We start from the raw sequence: 22,847 nt of genomic DNA, 5'->3' as shown, positions 1-22,847 counted from the left end.
ATTTAAATTCAATTGTGGTTATTGTGTTGATGTACATAAAACTCTACATTGCATCCTCAAAGTAAAGATTCTACTGTCTTTTAAGTAACAGTTAAATAAGATAAAATCAATATTTTTCCAAAAAAATTTTTACTTGTGTATATAACCTTTTTTAAGGCAATTTTCATCACATTCTTATTGGTCCGACATTTTCATTTCAGAGTGCATTTTATTAAACAGTTGATTCAAGAAATTTTACAATATAGCTTGCATTTCATTTTTACGAAGCAATACTAATTTTCAGTAAAGCCCCTGGGGTTTAACCAGAAAGATATAGGGGGTTTTAAAAACCACCAGGCAATAAGGGATCATATTGATAAAAACACCAGGGGTATTAAAATATAAACAGTAAAGGCTATTGTCCTAGTGTAAGACCCAAAAGTCACTAACAAATTTTAAATTCACAAGCAATAAATAATTGACAAAATTTTATCCCAAGAGTTAACAAATTGTAAGTCCATAAAGTCAAATTAGATATGACAAATTTTTAATTAACAAAGTTAAAACATAACTGAGAAAATTTAAGTCCAAATAAATCACAAGAGCATTGAAAGTGCCAATACATTTTTTAATTATGCAAATATTCCTTTTGCTAAAAAGAAGATTTAGATATTATTTTAAAATATTTTATTGGTTTGTTGTTTAGCAAGATAAAATAGAGCAAGCAATATATTAAAAAAAAACTTTAAGTTTACATTACAAATAGATCACAAAAAATGGTGACAAATTTTAATTCACAGTAATCATGTTAAAATTATGTATTTCTTGAATCCTACAAGCATTATATAAAAAGCAATATTCATTAGTAACTAAGACAGCAAAGACCAGTAACATGCTAAAATTTTTAGGAATTTGTATCATAAGGGTTGGCATAAACATGACAATTGGATGGTAGTTTTAGTTGAAAAAGTTGTTTCTATTGTAATGTTAATTTTATCTATTGCCTATTTATTGAAAATCTTTGCTAAAAAAGTATTCTGCTAGAGAATTAGAGTACTAATAAGTTTTTTAAAATATGAGAGCTTTAGGCCATTTAAAGAAACATTTAGTTGTCTCATTACTGACAACTTAAATGGTTCCTATTTAATTAGTTTTAAGACTGGATTAATATTTTTTAAGTATTTTAGTTTTTTTTTTCTGCTGTTATTTTGAGAACTATGGAAGTTGCAGTGTTTGACAATAAAAATTACTTTTCCTCATCATTATCCAAGATAATAGGAAGAAGGAGAGTTAAATTATTTTCTCGTCGAGCAAAAAGAGAGAAGAATGGTAGAGTGAGTATCTAATGAAAATAGCAAAAAGAAGAAAATTAAATGGAATACCAGTTTTACTGCTGTTCCATATAATCGAACATCAAGTATAATAAAATCAGTCAACCAGAAAGCAAATTGATAAGAGAATGTTTACATTTTTAAGAGATAGCTAAATAAATCAGCCACAGTGTGATTGCAGAAATGTTATAGTCAACACCTTCCAGGTGGAGTTGCACAACTGAACTTATTTTTTATTTTTATATTGTATGAACTGTATAGTTTTTTATTAAATAGTGTATATGACTTATAATTATTTTTTTATTTTAATTGAAAACAGTTAAATTGTTTTTAAATTATACCTTGTTGTAGTATTTCCTGTTAGATTTAGTTTTTGCGTAAAAGCTTCAATCTCATTTAAAGTATTTTCTTAAAAATGATGTTCTTTATTTTCAGTGTTTGATATCTTAATTAGTATGCACCAAAATGTTTTTAATAGTATATAGTAACAACCACCAAAATTCTTGCTTGGTCTTAAAAGTTAGTACACAATGCGTTTAAGAATAGTTTAGACCTATAATGTTATAGCTTTTAGTTTGGTTGTACACCACAAAACTACTGTATAAACTGTCTTAATATATATGTATATAAAAACACACATAAAACTTTGTTTATATCATGTATATTTATATATGTATACACATGACATGAATAGTTATTATTAGAAGCAATATAATTTATAGTTTTCTTACTTTATGAATATATGGTACTACACATACATATATATGTATAAAATTTTTGCTTTAACAACTTACACTTTATTAAGTATTAGTCTCAATTATTGCTTCATGTTGTTGTCTTTCAAATAAATAACTTGATAAAGTTTTCAATGAATAATTATACGAAAAGCTTATTAAAAATTAATTTTTAAGATAAATAGTAACTTATTAATTTAACTTTTATCAAATGCAAATATAATTGGTTTTTTGCAAATATATCTTTTTAATTGAGCTAATGTTATTTTAGTATTTTAAAATAAAATTTAGATATTAGTTGAGTACAAATCATCATAATAGTAAAAGATAGAGCAAACAATGTTATTAAGAATAACTGAAAAGCTCAAGCTTATTATAAAAACCTAATGCTTAATTTTTAATAAATTCATATAGCTTACGGTTTTGAAGATAATGAAGTATTAAACAAAATTCAAAAAAAAGCATTCTGATTTTTAAATCCGTCTAAGATTTAAACTAATTAAAAGTCATGAAGTATTTTAAAACAATTTTGCTATCTATAACTAGCTTGCAAAAACTATCACATATTGCATATTAATTTTACAGGTAGTTTTAATATTACAACACAGTATCAAACATGGGAAAAGTATTGACTTCTATGCTGAAATCTTTTTACCAATGGTACAATAATAATGATAATAACACTGAAGAAAACATTATAAAAAAAGAAATGAAAAAGTCAAAAGAAAACTCAGTTAAAATTTTATTTGATTTCGAAAGTTATAAAACTGATGAAAGCTTAGATAAGCTTCTTAATAGTTTTGCTTACTTAAAAATTAAAAGTCATCTGAAACAGTTTAATTAAGACAAAAATGTTGCAACTATCACTAATATATCTAAAGCTAGTTTTATAACTGTTCTTGAACTAGCAACTAACGGTAAGTCTAAATAAAAAAAAATATTTTTAGCTTTTATACTTAAAGATTTTGCTTTAGTTTTTCAAAAAAGATATTTTAAATTATTAATTTTTATGCCTTTTAGGTAAATTGGAAATAAATAGCGAAAACTTAATTCCACTTTTGGAAGCAGCAAATTATTTAGGATGTAAAAAGGCAAACAAAATAATTAGTCAATACATATATGACAAATTAACTATTAAAAACTACTTATTCTATTACAAGCTATCAAAACTATATAAGTTAAAAAGTTTGAATAAATTTTTATGCAATTTTTTACTGCAACAGTAAATATTAAATGAAGACATTTCAACATTTTACAAAGTAAAATATGAAGATTTAATTGATATACTGTCTTGTGAAAAACTGCAAATAAGTACAGAATTGGAACTTTTTAATGCAGCAGTCGATTGGATAAATTACAGTAGAAATGAAAGATGTAAACACATGAAAACATTTTTGAAGTTAATAAGGCTACCTTTGCTTACCAATAAAGTATTGACAGACCTCATAAAAAGTAATAAGCTTTGCAAAGACTGTCTTGAGTGTAGAAGTATAGTTGATAACGCCATCAAAAATAAAAACAATTTTGAAGACAAAGCAGCAAATTTACAGTTTCAAAATCGCTTTTACAGTTGTGAATTTGAAACTAATAAAATAATTTTTATGGGAGGAAAGTTTTCTGACGACGATTTAGTACAAAGTGGTTTAGAATACGAGCTTGGAAAATCAAATGAACCGAAATACATCAAAATGAGTAAAATGTTAGTACAAAGGTTTAATTGCAAGTCAACTGTAATTGGTTTGAAAGTATATTGCCTTGGTGGTCTAGACTCTAACTACGATATTCTGAACTCCTGTGAAGTTTATTGTAGAAGATCTGACACTTGGGCTCCAATAGCTCCCCTTCCAGAATTAGATACGCATTTCGTTTGTGTTTGTTCTTTTATGAACAAAATTTACTTATTTGGATATTCTAACTACAATAACTGTGTTTATGATCCATTAAAAAACAGTTGGCAGACAATATCTAAGATGAATAAAGAGAGACACTACTCTTCTTGCGTAGTTTTCCAAGGTCAATGCGTTGTCTTAGGAGGTAAACATAGACTCGATAAAATTTTTAAAACTGTTGAGTCATACGACCATTACCGTAACAGATGGTCGTCTCTACCAGATATGCAAGTTGCTAGATTTAAAGCTGGAGTTGTTACAAAAGGAAATAAATTGTTTGTCGTTTGCGGAAATGATCTGGAATGTAATTTTTTGAAAACTTCGGAAGTATATGATTCAATTTCACAAAAGTTTACTTTTATTGAAAATATTTCAAGTTTTTTATACTCAAGTAGTTTATTTTGTACTCACTCCAACGATAACAATATTATTGTAACTGTTAATAACTGGTACCTTTTATACAACATTGATACTAACCGTTGGTCAGAACTATATTTTTATAAATTTGATGAAAGAATATTTGGTTTTTCATGTGTGGAATTGGGCAAACTAATTAAGTAAACAAATTTTATAAATATTCTTTTAAGTTAATTTTAAAAGCTTATTTTTTCTATTTTTGAACTCAATGCAACTAACGACTTTAAAAAAAATTACTTACTAACAACTAATATATTTAAAATGATATACCTTGATTTGATTGCTACCAATTTTCTTTAAAACTATTTTAATTATTTGGTTTTAAAAAACTTATGCTTTTATATTCCAATACACCATCTCCTTAGAGTATTACTTTTCAGTGTCTATTTCTTTATAGTGTTCAATAAACTTTTACGTACATATCAAATGTTTTTATTTATTGTAGTTTATCGTTTAAACTGTCTCTGCTACTTTAACACCGAGATTTAGAGCTTTCCTAAAAACTCACAAAGTTATCAATATAGTTTCCATGAAATATTAATTGTTTAATTATGACATAAGAATAAATAAAAGATTATGAAAGTAGGTGTCCAAAAATATAAAATTTTATTTTAATAATGTTTACATGCAGCCAATTAATATGGCTAAATGACAAATAATACTACACAAACAACTAAAACCGTTAGTTATGATTGCAAAACTGAAATAGTCTAATTGTAGAGTATTTTTTTAAACCTTTCTATATTTTAATCTACTAACTTAAAGCCTCTGGTAATGTGATATAACAACAAACAACACTTATGGTTTTGAATATTATGACTATAATAATTGATGATAATGATTGTAGCTCTTTGATCTTAGTAATATTGTTGAACAGCTGCTGCCTCTTATAGTTATAGCAACCTAATATTCTTATTAAATACTTCATGATATATATATAAAAATAAAATATAAGAAAAACTTTTGTACGAAATTCAAACCCAACATACTCATAACACTCATGATATTTTTTGACTTCAACATTTTAGATAACTTAAGACATTAAAGCCTAGTTAAACGTTTTTTATATTTAATGCAAACTAAGTTTTTTTTATAAAAACTTCTGGGTAGTCTTAAGATTTTTAAGAATTATAACTGTTTTTAAGATACTAAATGAGAGTAAATAAACAAGTAAAAAAATGTTTTATACATTATGTTTTATATAACCAGCTTTATTGAAAGACCTAATTTTTTTTATCACTATAACTATAACCTTTTTCACTATGACAAGCTGTTACTTGATAAGTTTTACAAACATAAATTTAGAAGGATTTACATTTGTTTTATAATTTTATTAAAGAAAAATATTTCTTAAGTTTAAGTATATTGATAGTGAAATATTTATTTATGATAATAAAAAATCAAAATAACTCTGACTAGTTTTGATTACAAAATATTTTTTTAGTTTTGCAGGACTATTTTGAAATTTATAAAGGCCACCATATTTTGTTTATGCTAAACATACAGTTATTTTTATTTTTTAGACATGTCGACCCAAAAATTTATAATTTAAAACACTAAGTAAAACAACCTACAAAATTAAGATGTTTTATATTCATTATTTTAATGAAAAAATACCTAAAAGTTGAAAGAAAAATCATGGCATAAATTGTAGTTTTTGACAATTTTAATATCAATTTGACTATTTTCAGAAGGTTTTTAATTTTTTATAATAATAATCTTAAAGTTAGGAACTTAAAAAAAAATTAATCTTTTGATTTTTTAGATATATATTTTTAATATGTAATTTAATTTAAAATATTAACCTTTTACTGACATAAGTTTAACTATTGTTATAATTAACTCCTAACCACAAACTTTTATATAATAAAAATTTCGTGTGTGTTTTTGAAAAATATGTTTAATTAGTATCTTTAAATAATTTAAATACTAGATAACATAATTTTTTATTAATAGTTTTATGATACACTAAAACTTATTGTTCAAGAGTTCTATTGATTTTTAATATAAAAAAACTTGTTTTGTTTATGTTTTAAACTCGACAAGGTTATTCAGTATAAATTTGATACACAGTAAGGATTGTTGACACTTAAAACTCAGGCTGACTAAGGATATTTTATTTATTTGTACAAAAATCAACCTGAATGGAACAGAATATCTTCTTCAAATATGAATTTTTATTTTCTTAAGTATTGAACATTTGTACCTTAAATAAGTATGATAATTTTAAACTAAAATTTAGCTAACAAAAGTAGTATAAGATAGATAAAAAATTATTCTACAAATTTATGTTTTTTAGAAGTTTGTTTTACTTAATTTTATAATTTTTTTAGTTTTGTATTTTTTTAAACATAAATATGTTAATTTAAGTTATTTTTTTGTCTAATCACTACATTCAATTTTTTATAAAAAATTTTGTAAGACTTAAGAAATAAATACATAAATCAAGAATATTCAAATTAGATTATACAAAGTAAATAAAATAATAGGAAATACAAAGAAAAATTGTAATATTTAGTAGTAGTTTAAAAGTGCTTATGCAATAGTTTAACATAAAGATATAAGTTTTATTAATTGAAAAAAATATACGGAAAATTGTTTTAATACTTTTAATTTTATAAGTTTGTTTTTTCTTTTTAGTTTGCGTTCCTCTATAGAATGTATTCAATTTTTAGTCTCTTTTTTTTGATCGCTTATGTCTTAAAAATTAATTTGAATCTTTTAAAACAGTAAAAACAACTGGTATCTTAGTTTTTTTTGCAAAATGTTAAAAATAGATTGTAAAATGAGTGATTAAGGCACTATGACCTAAAAATAAATATAGTTAATTATAATTGTAATTGCAGGGTGGTCACTGGCTGCAACTTAAAGGACTTTAACAAATTTCCACCTAGTTTTTTAAAATACACATCTTTGGTTACCAGTGTTTTAGCCAGCAGTTAGATGATACCAAGATAAGATTTTACCCGAATTAGTTTTATTGTTATATTACCTTTTATTTTCAAAGAAGTATTTATTACATATTTATCTTACATGATTATATTTATGTAATTTTTTTAACATTTTATTTAATACTATGTATGGAAATTTTTTTCATTTTATCTTGCATTAGATTTTTAAGAAGCAATATTGACATTTACAGTCTGTCTCTTTTAAAAGCGCTTAAAATTTAAGGATTATAAGAGAGAATAAAAATTTAGTATAACAAACAGGCAATAGAGGGTTATATTGAAAAAAGTACCAAAGGGGAAATTAAAGACAGTTTTAAACGTGTTGAGTTTTTTTGATTTAGTTTATTTATAATATATTTGTTACCACTGTTACATCCAACACTTAGCCTTGATTAGTAACTGTTGTTATTTTTTACCTCTTTATTTTTTTTCTAAATTAGTTTTTTTTCTACTATCACTGCTACCCAACCTTACTTTTGGTCTGTAAACTTTTTATGTTCTTTTTTTTATTTTTAAAAATTAATACAAATTTTTTAACTAAATGTTTTGTTGCTGTCACTGTTATCTCTAACCCCTATCTTTGATCGAGAGTTTTTTTATTACGAACTTTCATGCAATTAATTATCATTTTCTTATACTTTTTTTTCCATTCTTGCTAAGTTATCATTGGTTCAAAAGTTTCTTTGTTGGAAATTTTCCTCTTGCAAATGTGTTTTAGACAAAACTGAAGAAAACCAAAACTAGTATACCAGTTTCACCGCTGTTCCATTTAGTTGAACATGAACTCTTATATAACCAGTCAACCAGAAAGAAAGTTGGTCTAAATAAAGTTTACATTTATATAAGATAGCTAAATAAACCAGTCACAGTATGAATGCAGTTATATTCTAGTCAAGACCTTTCAGATGTAGTTTCAGAACTGAACCAATTTGTTATTATACTTGTTAGTGTATAGTTATTTTTTATATTATGTTTATTAACTATAATTATTTTTTGATTTTAGTTCAAGTTAGTTAATTCTTAATTTAATTATACATTGTTATAATATATTCCTGTTAGATTCAATTCTTGTGTAAATGTTTTGACCACATTTAAAATATTTTCTAAATTATAATCTTCTTTATTATTTTGTTTTTGATATGTTCTTTAAGAGAAAATATAACCTAAAAAAGTCATGACTAGTAGTACAAAATACATTTAAGTATCATCAAGAAATAAATTAAGTTTCAATTTAAGTGTTGTTTTTTTTTGCAGTTGTACAATCCATTATATTCCTACATTGCATCCTCAAAGTAAATAATCACAAGTCTTTTAAGGAGTCCTTTTGTTGCTGTTACACAAATCCCCAGATATTTGCTGAGCCAGCATAAAAAGTTATAAAAGTTTTTTGTTTTAATTAATTTTTGATATGTTTGGGTAAGGTGGGTTAGGGTTAAGGGTATAAATATTAAAATAAGATACTGAGTTAGCAAAAAAAAGGGTAATTCCGTCACACCAACAACCGAACCCTCTTTTAAGTAACAGTTTAGTAAGACCAAGACAGTATTTTACCCAAACAACTTATACTTGTATATACAACTTTATATTTTTAAGCAGTATTTATCACATTTTTATCTAACATTCTTATTTATCTGACGTTTTCATTTAGTAGTGCATTTAATTATCATTAGATTTAGAGAAAGTTTAATAAATCCCTTAAGGTTTAACTAGAAAGACATAGGGGTTTAAAAAACAATCAGGCAATAAGGAATCATATTGATAAAAATACAATAAGCGTATGGTAAACACCAGTGTAATTCCACAAAGTCTAAATAACAAATTTCAAGTCTACAAAACCAAAATAGAACTGAAAAATTTTACGTTCACAAAGTCAAATACGAACTGACAAACTTTTAGCCCAGAATTCAAAATAAAATTTGCATATTTTAAATCCACAAAGTCAAATAAGAAGTGATAAATTATAAGTCTAAAAAGTTTAAAAAGAACTGAAAAAATATAAAGCCAACTAAATCACAAGAGTATTGACGATTCTAATACATTTTTTAAAACTATGCAAACATTCTTTTTTAACTTAAAAAAAATTAAACATTAGTTAAAAGCATGTCATTGTTTAGTTGTTAAGCAAGATAAAAGTAGAGCAAGCAAAAATATCTAAAAAAAATGAAAATCATTTTACATTACAAGTGGGTCACAAGTCACAGTAAGTCATGTTTGAATAATGTAAAATCTTGAATACTAATAGCATTTGAGAAAAAGCAATACTTATTAGTAACTAAGACAGCAAAGTTCAGTAACAAGCTGAAATTTTTAGGAATTTGTTTTATAAAAGTTTGCACAAACATGACAATTGGATGGTGTTTTTTTTTTAAAGTTATTTCCATTATAATGCTTATCTTTTTTTTTTTGCCTTAATATTGAAAGTCTTCACTAAAGAAATATACTGCAAAAAAACGTAGAGAACTTTGAGTACTATTAAGTTTTTAAAAATATTAGAAATTTAGACCATTTAAAGAAACATTTTGTTGTCAAACTACTGCCTACTTAAATATTTGTTTTTTAATAAAAATTACTTTTCCTCACCATTATCCTAGCAAATAGGAAGAAGAGGAGTAAAATAATAATCTTTTCGAAAAAAAAGGTAGAGTTAAGGAAGAGTGAGATTTTCTTAAAATATGGCATGAAGTTTAAAAGAATATCACTTATACTGCTGTTCCATATAGCTGAACAAAAAAATTTAATTAAATCATTCAACCAGAAAGAAAGTTGATGAGAGAATGTTTCCATTTTTAAGAGATTGTTTTATAAACCAGCCAGAGTGTGTTTGCAGTTTTATTCCAGTCAAGGCTTTCCAGATGGAGGTCCAGAACTGAACTTATTTGTAATTACATTGCATATTGACAAGTTGTTTTTGAAATAGTATTTAACACTTTTACTTTATGATTTTTAGTAAAAGGAATAAAAACTTATAATAACTATACATTGTCATAATGTATTCCTATTAGACTTAATACTTGTGTAATTATTATGACTTCTTTTTGTTTTTTTTTTTTTGTAAAACATGATGTTCTTTATTTTCTAGTGTTTGATATGTCCATTACTTTGAAATTAAACACCAAAATTCATGCCTAGTTTTTAAAAGGAGTACATAATACCTTTAAGCATTATTTAGTACAGAGTTGAGTTTAAATTTAATTATAGATTTTAGTGTGGTTGTACACTACACTATAACCGTAAAAACTGTATCCATAAATATATTAATAGTTAGTATAACTGTCAAAAAGATCTTAAATTTTTCTATAATTTTTGATATACAGTATAGTAAAACACATATATAAAACTTTTGCTTTATTAATTTACTTTTTATTAAGTAAAAAATCAATTATTGCTTCTCGTTATTGTTTTCCAATTTTTCAATTTGAAAATTTTTGTAGATAATTAGCAACTTACTAATTTAATTTTTGTTAGTTCCAAGCATAATTGATTTAGTGTCAATATATTCATTGAGTTGTGTAAACATTCGTTTTATATTTTATAAAAAAAATATTTATTTATCAAAAAAAAATTATCATTTAGTTGTTTAACAAAATAAGAATTAAACAGTATTATTTAGGAAAACAGAAAGACTTAAGTTTATTATAAAACCTTAAGCTATATAAATTATTAAAAATTAAGCATAAGTATAAAGTAGTGATAAACAAAACTTTACAATTATATTTTGACTTTTAAAAAATCTAAAATTTAAACAAAATAAACACTCATTAGTATCTTTGAATATTTATTTTTACTTTCAACTAGGTTGCAAGAAACTATAATATAAAAGCATATTTATTTTACAGGTTTTTAACTTAATTCAACACAGTATAAAAAAACATGGGAAAACGATTGTCTTCTTTGCTTAAATACGTTTATCATGTGGACAATAATAATGATAAAAAAATTGATAAAAGTATTAAACAAAGTGTTAATACACAAGATATGAAAAGTTCGAAAAAATTTATACAAAAATCAGAAGAAGACTCAGTTGTATCTACACTTGATTTAGAAAGTTTTAAAACTAATGTAAGCTTAGATGAGCTTAGTGATAACTTTGCGTACTTTAAAAATAAGAGTAATCTAAAGTGTTTTGATGAAAATAAAAACTTATTTACTCTTACAAATTTATCTAAAGCTAGTTTTAAAACTTTACTAAAACTATTAATTGACGGTTAGTAGTAAAAATTTTTGTTTGTATACTTTATAATTTTTATTAATATATTTAGAAAACTTTTATATTACTGCAATAATTTAACTTTTTAAACTACTTTATAGGAGAAAATGAAATAAAAGACGAAAACTTCATTTCACTTTTGGAAGCAGCAAGTCATTTAAAATGTGAAAAGGCTATGAAAGTAATAAGTCAATACATTTATAACAAATTAAATATGAAAAACTACTTTTTTTACTACAAGCTAGCAAAACTATATAAGTTGAAAAGTTTAAACAAGTTTTTATGCAATTTTTTGCTGCAACAGTATATATTAAATGAAGACGTTTCAACATTTTACAAACTAAAATATGAAGATTTATTTCATATACTGTCTTGTGAAGAACTGCAAATAAGTACAGAGCTGGAACTTTTCAATGCAGCAGTCGATTGGATAAATTACAAATTTATTGAACGGAGTAAACACATGAAAACTTTTCTAAAGTTAATAAGGTTACCTTTGCTGACCACTAAAATATTACAAGATGTAATAAAAAGCAATAAACTATGCATAGACTGTCTTGAGTGTAAAAGTATGGTTAATAACGCCATCAAAAGTAAAAATAATATAAAAGACAAAGCAGCAAATTTACAGTTTCAAAATCGATTTTACAGTTGTGAATTTGAAACCACAAAAGTAATGTTTATCGGAGAAGAGTTTTATTACGATGAGTCTATAGAAACTGGTATAGTATATGAGTTTGGAAAATCAAATGCACTAAAACATAGCAAAACAAGTAAAATGTTAGAGCAAAGATATAAATGCAAGTCCGCTGTAATTGGTTCAAAAGTGTATTGCTTTGGTGGTCACGCATCTAAATTCAGATTTCTAAACTCCTGTGAAGTTTACTGTAGAAGATCTGACACTTGGGCTCCTTTAGCTCCCCTCCCAGAATTAGTCACGAATAACGTTTGCGTTTGTTCTTTTATGAACAAAATTTACTTATTTGGATATTCTAATTGTGTTTATGAACCGTTAAAAAACAGTTGGCAGAAAATATCTTGTATGAATAAAAAAAGACGCTACTCATCTTGCGTAGTTTTCCAAGGTCAATGCGTTGTCTTAGGAGGTAAATATTGTCCCGATAGAGTTTTTAAAACTGTTGAGTCATATGACCATTACCTTGACAAATGGTCATTTCTACCTGATATGCAAGTTGCTAGATCTTAGGCTGGAGTTGTTACAAAAAGAAATAAATTGTTTGTTTTTTATGGAATCGACCTCAAACGCAATTTTATAAAAACTCCCGAAGTGTATGATTCGATATCACAAAAATTTACTTTTATTAAAATCAATTCTAACATATTATGGTCAGATAATTTATTTTGTACTCACTCTAACGATAACAACATTATTGTAACTTTTAACAACCGGTACTGTTTCTATAATACAAACACTAACAGTTAATCAAAACCAATTTTTCTTAAATTTGATAAAGATATATACAATTATTCTTGTGTTGAATTGGGTAAGCTTATTAAGTAAAGTATTTAGTAAACAATTTTCTGCACAAATTCAAACAACTCAAATATATATATTCTAACTCGGTGGTACTTACAACTTTTAAAACATTTACTTACTAACAGTAAATATATTAAAAACAAGTTACCTTGATTAAATTAGTATTGATTTTTTAATATACCCATTTTAAATAATTTGTTATTTTAAACTTTTTTGCTTTAAACATGAGTACACCAGTTTGTAAGAGCATAATTTTTGAGCGTCGATTTCTTTATTTTGTCTAATAAAACTTCTAGATACCAATCAAATGTTTTTTGTTTAATAAACTTTCAATTAAGATTTTAACAATTTCTGTTTTATATTTAAAACTTAAGCACCAAACTATCAGGCTTACATACCCATTATGTAAATTTATCAATAAACTTTTTAGTTATATTAGTTAATTAAGTTTGTACAATAAAGCATGTCGTAGATTTAAGCGTAACTGTCCAATGAAGTATAAGCTTATTTCTTTAGAGCAAGCTATCTTAAGTTATATACTTATGCAAAAAAAGACTATTCTTAATTTAATTTTAGATTCGAAGATTAAAACAAAATTTAAGATTTTATCATATATTTAGCTTCTAGTTTTTAGGTTTTTTATGTCAGTTTCTACTATCTAAGCCTATTTTTTGTTACAAAAAAGTAGCAAACCTGTAAAAGTTACAAAATATAGTATTGCAAAAGCAATAATCTACTAAAAAATCTTAAGATTAACAATTTTAACTCTAAAAGTTTTGTTAAGGTTTAGCAAGAAAAAAATGATAAAAGTTCTTAAATCCAAAAATAAGTGTTAAAATGATTAGTAAAGTGTATACAGTTTAAAAAGTCTCAATGTCTTATTAAATATTCTGCTAATATATAACCTATTATGTTTATTCAAAAAAAAAATTAGAAAACCTTACTGAAATTCTTTTTTTAAAAGAATTTCATTATATAGTTTAACTATTGGTTGTTTATAGTTTATTTTAGTTATTTAAAAAAAACTTCATGTTTATTAAAACTATTTTAGTATAAAATTTGGTAAGAGAATTATCTATAGTTTGCTCTTAGATATATTTCATTATATACTAAGTTGCTCAACTTATATATAACTATCTGTACACAAACATTTCACGTATAAAACTAATTTAAATTACTCAAAATAATTAAACTTTAGTAGCAAAAACTAATTTTTATACTCAGCAACAGTTGCTAGTAAGCTAGCTTGTATTAAGAATATTCAGATTGTATTATACAAAGTAATTTATAATGTCAGAAAATTCAGAGAAAAGTACCAATAGTTAGTAGTAGTTAAAAAGTATTTATTCGGAAACTTCGACATATATTCAGAGGGCATGTGCAGTATAGGAGCCGCAGGGTGTCTTGTCATCAGATAGTTACCCTAGATATTCTGTAATTGCTGATGAAGAGAAAAGGTTTTAGGTGTTTTTTGTACTAGTTTTTGAGTAATATTGGTGCAACAAGGCCATAGCTTTTTTTTAGGGGGGCTATTTAAAAAAAAAGTTTGGAAAACATTGAGTTAAAATATATTTCTAAAAAGGGTATAATTTAAAAAAATGAGTTTTATTAATTTTAAAATTAATATTCATTATGATAAATTTTATTACATTTATATATTTTTAAATTTTTAGTTTGCGCCCCTCTAAAAAACCTACTTAATTTTGAGTCTCAATCTATGATAGGAGTAGATCATTTATAACCCGCTATCATTTCAAACCCAATCATTTCTAACCCGATCTTTTCTTACTAAAAGTCAAATTTAACTCATACAAAATCATAAATAAATTTTTGATAAAACAATAAAGAATAAATAATATATACACATAGAGTTTAAAATGATCTAATTAGAAGTAATCGGTTTAGAAATGAACAGGTTAGCAATGATCGGGTTAGCATAATCAAGTTGTAAATGATCATGTTAGATATGATCGGGGTAGAAGTGATCGGGGTAAAAGTGATCGGGTTAGAAATGATAAAGCTGGAAATGATCGAGTTAGAAATTATTGCTGGCTAGATATGATAGTAAACCATTATTGATGTTAAAGTCTTTTAATTTTAGTCTAAATTAAAGTTTCTTGAAAAAAAAAAATTTAAAATAGTATAACAACATTTAAAAGATACTGATAGCTACTTTAAATGTGTTTTTTAAACTTAATTTTTCTTTTTAAAATTTCTCAAATTCTATATTTTTAATCATAGTCAGATTCCAAGTATTTTCAGGATTCCAGGTTTTGTTCGACCCTGTTATAGGTATTTTAGCTAACTCTTAATAAATTATTTGAACCTCTGACATTAAAAATTAATTATCCATCTTTGTTTTAATTTACAAAAAAGAGAATTATAAAAATGTAATAACAACAGCAAACAACTTCTTTATTTTACAACATATTTTAAGACTTATTTGATACACTCCTAAATGTTATTCTTACTAAAAAGCTTCAACTTAGACAAAACTAATAGAGATTATTGTTTTATTTGTTTGAAAAGCTTACAAGCAAAACAAGATGTCACTGTGCAATTTGTGTGACCTACAGTAAGGTTCCTAATGATTGGTTTAAAAAGTTTATAATTTATTTTAGGTACAAAAATTTTAGTCCAACTATTCTCTCTACAACTGTAAACGTTTCAAACAAGTACGCTTAATTCTACAAAAAAAAAATAAAAGATTAAAAATTTTGCAAAAATTCAATACAATTTTAAAACTATTTAAAAACATTAAGGTCAAAATTAATAAAATAAATCAATACAAACTTGAAAATAACGAAAAATTAAAATAAAAACTGTATACAAAAACATATGAGTAATATAATTGTTATATCCTCACATAATTTTCTCAGAAAAATTATTAACAAATAAAACCCTTTGGTTAAAAAATGCGGAAAAATTAAATAACTTTATTTTATGTTAAAAAACATCATTCTCTAAATATAATTTTGCAACAATAAACGAAAAGTGTGTTACATCATGTATTTTAAACTTAAAATGCTCATAAAAAAGTTGTTGGTTGTTCATCATTTATGATACTGTAGATATAAAACAAATATCATTCACATTTCGTATTAATTTTTTTTAATAGGATGAGTTTTTTATCTTACTTCTTACTTATTTGAAACCGCTTTTGTAGTATAGTAGCAAAAATGCTAAGTCTTTTTTTTTAATTGGTTAGTATTTTATGACTAAAATGTTTTTTAGTTGATATTTTCCATGACCCAAGGTCAGAGGTAATTTGTTAGCAAAAATAGTTAAACAAACAAGCAAACTAATTACAGGTATAGGTGTAAAAAAATATAAGTTTACTAGTTTTGAAAAAATATTTTAACAATAACTAAATACTATTTTAGATAGGAAGAAACAACAAGTTTAAATCAATATAAATTGTATAAACACTTTTAGTTACGATATCATCGTTATTGACTTAAAAATAACAAAATAAAAATTTAATTTTGAGAAAAATAAAACTAATATAATAAATAGATTTTAAATTTTTTGATGGTAACTTTTAATAGATAAGTAAAATACATCTGTAGCTAAAAAAAAGATATTTTGTAAGAGATTTATTGTGGTTTTACTATAAGTTTGAACAAAAACAAATAAAATTAAATTTATATAATATTTAAATTTGAAAAAAATTCAAAAAGGTTTAAAAAGTTCTTGTTTAATATGTTAACTTTAAAAGTTTGCAAAAATAAATATAAATTTCAATTTCAAAAAATATATATTTATTAGTACTGTAGTTTCTTTTGACAAAATACAAACAAGTTAAATAAAGTTCTTTTTTTCGATATAAATCAGAGACATAAAAACTATATGAAAAAAAAAATTGATTTGTTTAGTATCTACCTACACTGCACAGATATCGTAAACAGCTTTTAAAAGCTTTATATAGGCGTATTTTTTGAATAACATAACTAAACAGTTTGTACTGAAATTACTTTATAAGTACATATTAATAAGTTATACTTGAAAAAATCTTATCTGAAACTGTTTTAATTACTAAAGTAACGTAATTATTGACATTAGGTCAAAATATTCTAAATAAAATTTTAATACTGTGTATTTGACCAACAGTTTAACTGCTCTTATATCTAGTTGAACATCAAATAATTTAAAATCAGTCAACCAGAAAGCAAAATGATTTTATGAAAAGTGTAGGTTTTTAATATAGAGCTATAAAATCCAGCAACAGAGAGTGAACAGACATACCTTACAAATCTAGTAGACCTTACAAATATAGTTCCAGAAGTGAAATATTTTTTTAATTTATTGTTTATTGTAAAACTTTCTTTTAAATAATGTCAATAACTTATACACTTTGTTTTTTGATTTTAATTACAAGTAGTTAGTTTTTAATATAATTATACATTGTTGAGAATATTCCTGTTAGACTTAGCTTCTGTGTAAAAATTTTGACCATAGTTAAATTGATTTTTAAAGTATTAAATTTTTCATGTATTTGATAGTGTTTGTAGTTGTTCATTCATGTCATTCCTAGTTTTATGTAGACTAGCCCTAAATATTATTTAATATCAGTATTGGTTAGGTTAATGTTATTAATTATTTATTATTTTTTTGAACATATTTTAAACAAACTGTTTAGTTTATTATAACCAATTCTATACATTATAATTGGTGTACTCCAGATTAAGAATCACCAGTTTTTTAGGTAACAAAAGATTAGAATAAGACCAAGACAGTTTTTCTTTAAGTTGAAACTTTTTTTATTTAATTAATTTTTAATATATTTACTATTTCTGTTGACTTTTAGTATTGTTATTATTTACTCATGTTGCGTCAAACACTTAGCCCTGATTTTTTTTTTCTTCTAAATCGTTTTGTTAATTAATTTTTACCTTTTATTTGACTATCACTCTTACCCTCACCTTTACCCTTGATCTGTAACTTTTATATTTCTTCTTAATATTTTTGGAAATTAATGTAATATTTTTTTTAATTATCTTATTTTACTATCACTGTTATCCTTGACCTTACTATTAGTTTTATATTTTTTATCCTCTTTTTATTATTATTTTTTTTTAAACTAATAATTTTTTTATTTATCTTATTTTACTATCACTGTTAATCCTAAATCTTATCTTTGGTCGGTACCGGTAGTTTTATTCTTAATAAATATTTAGTTATTTATTATCATTTTCTCTTGTCTTTTTCCCCGCTTGCAAAAATGTCATCGGTTCAAAAGTTTTTTTTTGAAAAAATGTTATCGTGCAAATGTGTCTTTGGACAAAGCAGACCTGGTAATGCTGGATACTAATTTTACTACTGTTCCATTTAGTTGAACATTATTGTTTTAAAATCATTTAACCAGATAGCAAGTTGATCTAAAAAAGTTTACATTTTTAAGGGATAGCTATATAAACCAGTGACAGTGTGATTGCATTTACATTCTAGTCAAAATCTTCAAATGGAGTATTAGAACTGAATTTGTTTGTAATTATAATATAAATGTAAAGTTCTATTTAAAAGATGTTTATAATTAATAATTGATTTTTTGATTATAATTCAAGGTAGTTAAAACTTGATTTAATTAAACGATATTAACGTATATTTCTTATAGTTTAAATTCTTTTCTTAAAGTTTTGACCAGAACTAAAGTATTTTCTAAAGTAAAATGTAACCTATTTTTAGTGTTTGATATGTACTTTAATTTATAATACAACCACCAAAAATCATAACTAGTTTTTATATTTAGTAAAGGATATCTTTATATGTCATTTAAATCTAAATTAAGTTTAAATTTAATTATTGTTTTTAGTGTGGTTGTACACTACATTATAACCCTAAATTGCGGTAAAAGATCATCAGTTTTTCAAGTAATAATTAAATAAGACCAAGACAGTATTTTACCTAAAAAATTTCCACTTGTTAATTTAACCTTTCATTTTTAAAGCAGTAATTATCATACTTTTATCTCACATTGTTAGTTGTCTGACATTTCATAGTGTATTTTATTATAAGTAGATTTAGAGAAATTTTACAATAAAGCTTGCATTTAGTTTTCAAAATAAAATACTCATAATTATTAATTTTCTTTTTAACGTCCTTGAGGTTTTACTAAAAAGACATAGAGGGTTTAAAAAATCATCAGGCAATAAGGGATCACATTGATAAAAATACCACTGGGTTATTAAAATGTAAACAGCAAAGGGCATTGTGCCAGTGTAAGTCCACAAAGTCTTTAAAAAACTAACAAATTTTAAGTCCGTAGAGCCAAAATAGAACTGACAAATATTATGTTCACAAAGTCTAAATAACAAATTTTAAGTCCACAAAACCCATCTAGAACTGAAACATTTTAAGTTCACAAAGTCAAATACGAACTGACAAACTTTTACCTTAAAAGTCAAAAAAAATTGGCAAACCTTAAGTCCACAAAGTCAAATTAGAAATGAAAAATTCTTAGTATACCAAGTTTAAAATAGAACTGACAAAATATAAGTCCAACTTAATCACAAGAGTATTGATAGTTCTAATACATTTTTCATAAATATGCAAATATTCTTTTTTAACTTAAAAAATATAGATAAAAGCTTGTCATTGATTAATTGCTTAGCAACTTTAAAATAGAGCGAGCAATATTATTTAAAAAAACTGAAAAGTTTAAGTTTACAGTAAAAATTGGTCACAAAAAAAGGTGACAAATTTTTAATCACAGTAAGTTATGTTAAATTTATGTAAACTCTTGATTCCTAATAGCATTATAGAATAAGCGATATTTATTAGTAACTAAGACAGCAAAGACGAGTAACATGCTGAAATTTTTCGAAGTTCTTATTATAGTGATTTGCATAAACGTGACGATTGGAAGGTACTTTTAGTTGAAAAGTTGTTTCCATTATAATGTTGATCTTATTTTTTGCCTATTTATTGAAAATCTGTGCTAAAAGTTTATTCCGCAAAAGACTTTAGAACATTTTAAGTACTATTAAGTTTTCAAAATATTAGAAATTCAGACCATTTAAAGAAACATTTTGTTGTCAAGTTACTGTCTACTTAAAAGTTTGCTTTTTAATTAGTTATAAGACTAGTTTTTTTTTTATATGCTGTTACTTTAAAGATCTATTAAAAGTCACAATGTTTGACAATAAAATTACTACACTTTTCATAACAAAAAGGAAGGAGAGTGAAATTATATTCTCGTCTAGCAAAAAAAGAGAGGAATGGTAGACTGAGATTCTTTTTGAAAATGGCATGAAGAGGAAGTTTAAAGAATACCAGTTTTACTGCTGTTCCATATAATTGAACATCAAGTATAATAAAATCAGTCAACCAGAAAGCGAATTGATAAGTTTACACTTTTAAGAGATAGTTAAAAAACCAGCCACAGTGTGATTGCAGTGATATTATAGTCGAGACCTTCCAGGTGGAGTTGCAGAAATGATTTTTTTTTATTTTTATATTGATTATGCTGTTTATATTTCTTAAATCTTTATTTCTTATTATTTTTCTTAAATAGTGCATATGACTTATAATTTATTTTTTATTCTAATTCAAGTTAATTAATTTATTTTTAAATTATACTTTTTTGTAGTATTTCCTGTTAGATTTAGTTTTTCTGTAAAATTTTAATCAAATTAAAAGTATTTTCTTTAAAATGATGCTCTTAATGTTTTAGTGTTTGACATCTAAATAATATGGACCAAAAAATTTATTAATAACAGTTAAGTACACAATACATTTAAGTATAATTAAAATCTAAGTAAAGTTTAGATTTAAATATAGTTTTTAGTTACACTACACAATCACTGTATAAACTGTCTAAATATATATGTATATAAAAACACACAAAAACTTTGTTTATAATATACATAGTTATAAATATATATATACATGATATGAATAGTTAGTGTTATAGTTTTCCTTATTTTTTAACTTTTAATACTACACATACAAGAAACTTTTGGTTTGCCCAAATAACCTGGTATCCTGGATTTTTAAAATTTAAGTAAAAAACCTGCAAAAACCAGGTATTTTGTATTAATTGAAAGAAAAATATAGAAATTGAAGAAAACTCAACGGTTGACCTTTAGTTTTAATCAATTTTTTATTAGTTTCACTATTTGTCAAAAATTTTCAATTTTTTTGTCAAAAAATCTATAATTTTAAAATTGAAAAAACTAAATAATAATATGATAATTTAAATAGTTTTTAAAATACTTAATTTAATTTATAATTAGCTTAAAACTTACCAAAATTTAACTACAATTATAAAATAAGTCTTAAATTAAAAAAATGTTATATAATATTAACTTAAGATATATTTATGAAAAAGACACTTACAATAGTATCTTTAATACTTTTTAAAAACCAAGTAAAATAAATTTTCAGTAGTTGTAAATATAATATATTAAAAATCAAAAAATAAAACAAACAAGAAAACAAATAAGATTTCTATTGATTTTTATTTAAATAAACTTGTTTTGTTTATGTTTGAACTTAACCAGGTTTATAAGTATAAGTTTAGTAAAAATTCAGGGTTGCCAAAATCTCGGGAAATCAGAACATTTTGGATTTAAAAAAGACTTAGGCTGACTAAGAATAGTTTTTTGTTTTTAAAAAAAAATTTAAAATAGATTTTTTTCTAGATTTTGAATGAGAGTTAGTTGGTTTTGATTCAGTATAACTTTATATTATAAGGTAACGAGTTTTGTTAGATAAAGCAGAATTTTCTATTTTTTTAAAGTTAAAAATATTTTCTTATAAGAAATGCATAAAATTAGTAGTACTAAAAACAGTTTGAGTTTACTCAAGACAGTATTTTTCATCAAAATAAAGTTAACCCTGCATATTGTATAAAATTATTTCTAATTCTTATGTACACAAGTATTTAAAAAAATTTTTCTTTTTTAAATTGTTGTTCACCTTAGTTAGTTCATGTAAATTTTAAATTTTTAAATAAACATTTCATTTTTTAAGCTTACAATATGTAGAACTGTTTAAAGTAAAAGTTTAGAACATAATTTTAAAAAGAAATAAAAGCACAATTTTTTTCCACATTATATTTGTAATACATGACTGTAAAATTTAAAAGTCTAATAGATTACCTATTTTCAGGTTATACATGCTAGTTTGTTTTAGGTGAAAATGCAATCTAGCTCAGGTTAGATAGTTTTTTAGAAAAGAAACCTGACTTAGCTGGATAGCTTAATCTTTTTTTTTAAGTTATTAAGTCTTTTAGTTATCAAACTACAATTTTATGTATTTAATATTGATTGATATAAGGTATTGTTGAACTATTTTCTACTAATTGTGCTCAAAAAATAGCTTACCAACTCATAATAGCTTGATGTAAATCAGAGTGATTTTATGTTACTCAGGCTTGCTTTTAATTAGAAATATATTGAAAAATCTTAGCTTATTAACTAATGTATATTCTTATCGTTGATCAACAAAAATAATAATATTGGTTGTGAGTATAAACCTGAAAAAACTTTAGCTCAAGATGTGTATAAAATATAAATTACAAATAATAAAAACCTGGATTTTAATTTAAATTGTTTTTATAGAATTTCGGATATTTATTAAAAATTAAGAAAAAAAACCTTAAATTATGAAAATTATTCTTTTACGTTATCAAAATGTTACTAAGTTGTCATCTTAATTGCGACCATTGTTTAATTTTATTTTGATGCAAGTTTAAAAAAATCATGAGTATATATTTTTTTAGTTACATTATAATAAATTTAGGGAGATCTTGTTTGTTTCTTCTTTTAAATAAGTAATCAGAAAAACTGTTTACACACGGTTAGGATACTTAGGACAGTTCAGGACAGTTTTGTAGTTT

General features: G+C 24.0%; 1 protein-coding gene across 1 annotated transcript; it reads left to right on the top strand.

The window, feature by feature from the left end:
• Positions 1-3,645: 3,645 nt before the first annotated feature.
• On the top strand, positions 3,646-10,171 carry LOC145835635 (uncharacterized). Its single transcript, XM_082943311.1, has 2 exons — positions 3,646-4,208; positions 10,057-10,171. The coding sequence occupies exons 1-2, from the start codon at positions 3,646-3,648 to the stop codon at positions 10,169-10,171; spliced, it is 678 nt and encodes a 225-aa protein (XP_082799437.1).
• Positions 10,172-22,847: the final 12,676 nt, after the last annotated feature.

Source organism: Thalia democratica, chromosome 5 (assembly GCF_965202585.1).
Source record: "Thalia democratica chromosome 5, ktThaDemo2.hap1.1, whole genome shotgun sequence".
Taxonomy (NCBI): Eukaryota; Metazoa; Chordata; class Thaliacea; order Salpida; family Salpidae; genus Thalia; species Thalia democratica.
Note: the sequence above shows the minus strand (reverse complement) of the source record. Positions and strands in the feature narration are given on the sequence as shown.

Bases quoted from the DNA above. Each gene is read 5' to 3' on its own strand.
- LOC145835635 (XM_082943311.1), top strand. From the start codon at position 3,646: ATGGGAGGAAAGTTTTCTGACGACGATTTAGTACAAAGTGGTTTAGAA. The intron at 4,209-10,056 runs GTTTGTCGTTTG...TCATTCAACCAG, and splicing joins GTTACAAAAGGAAATAAATT to AAAGAAAGTTGATGAGAGAA.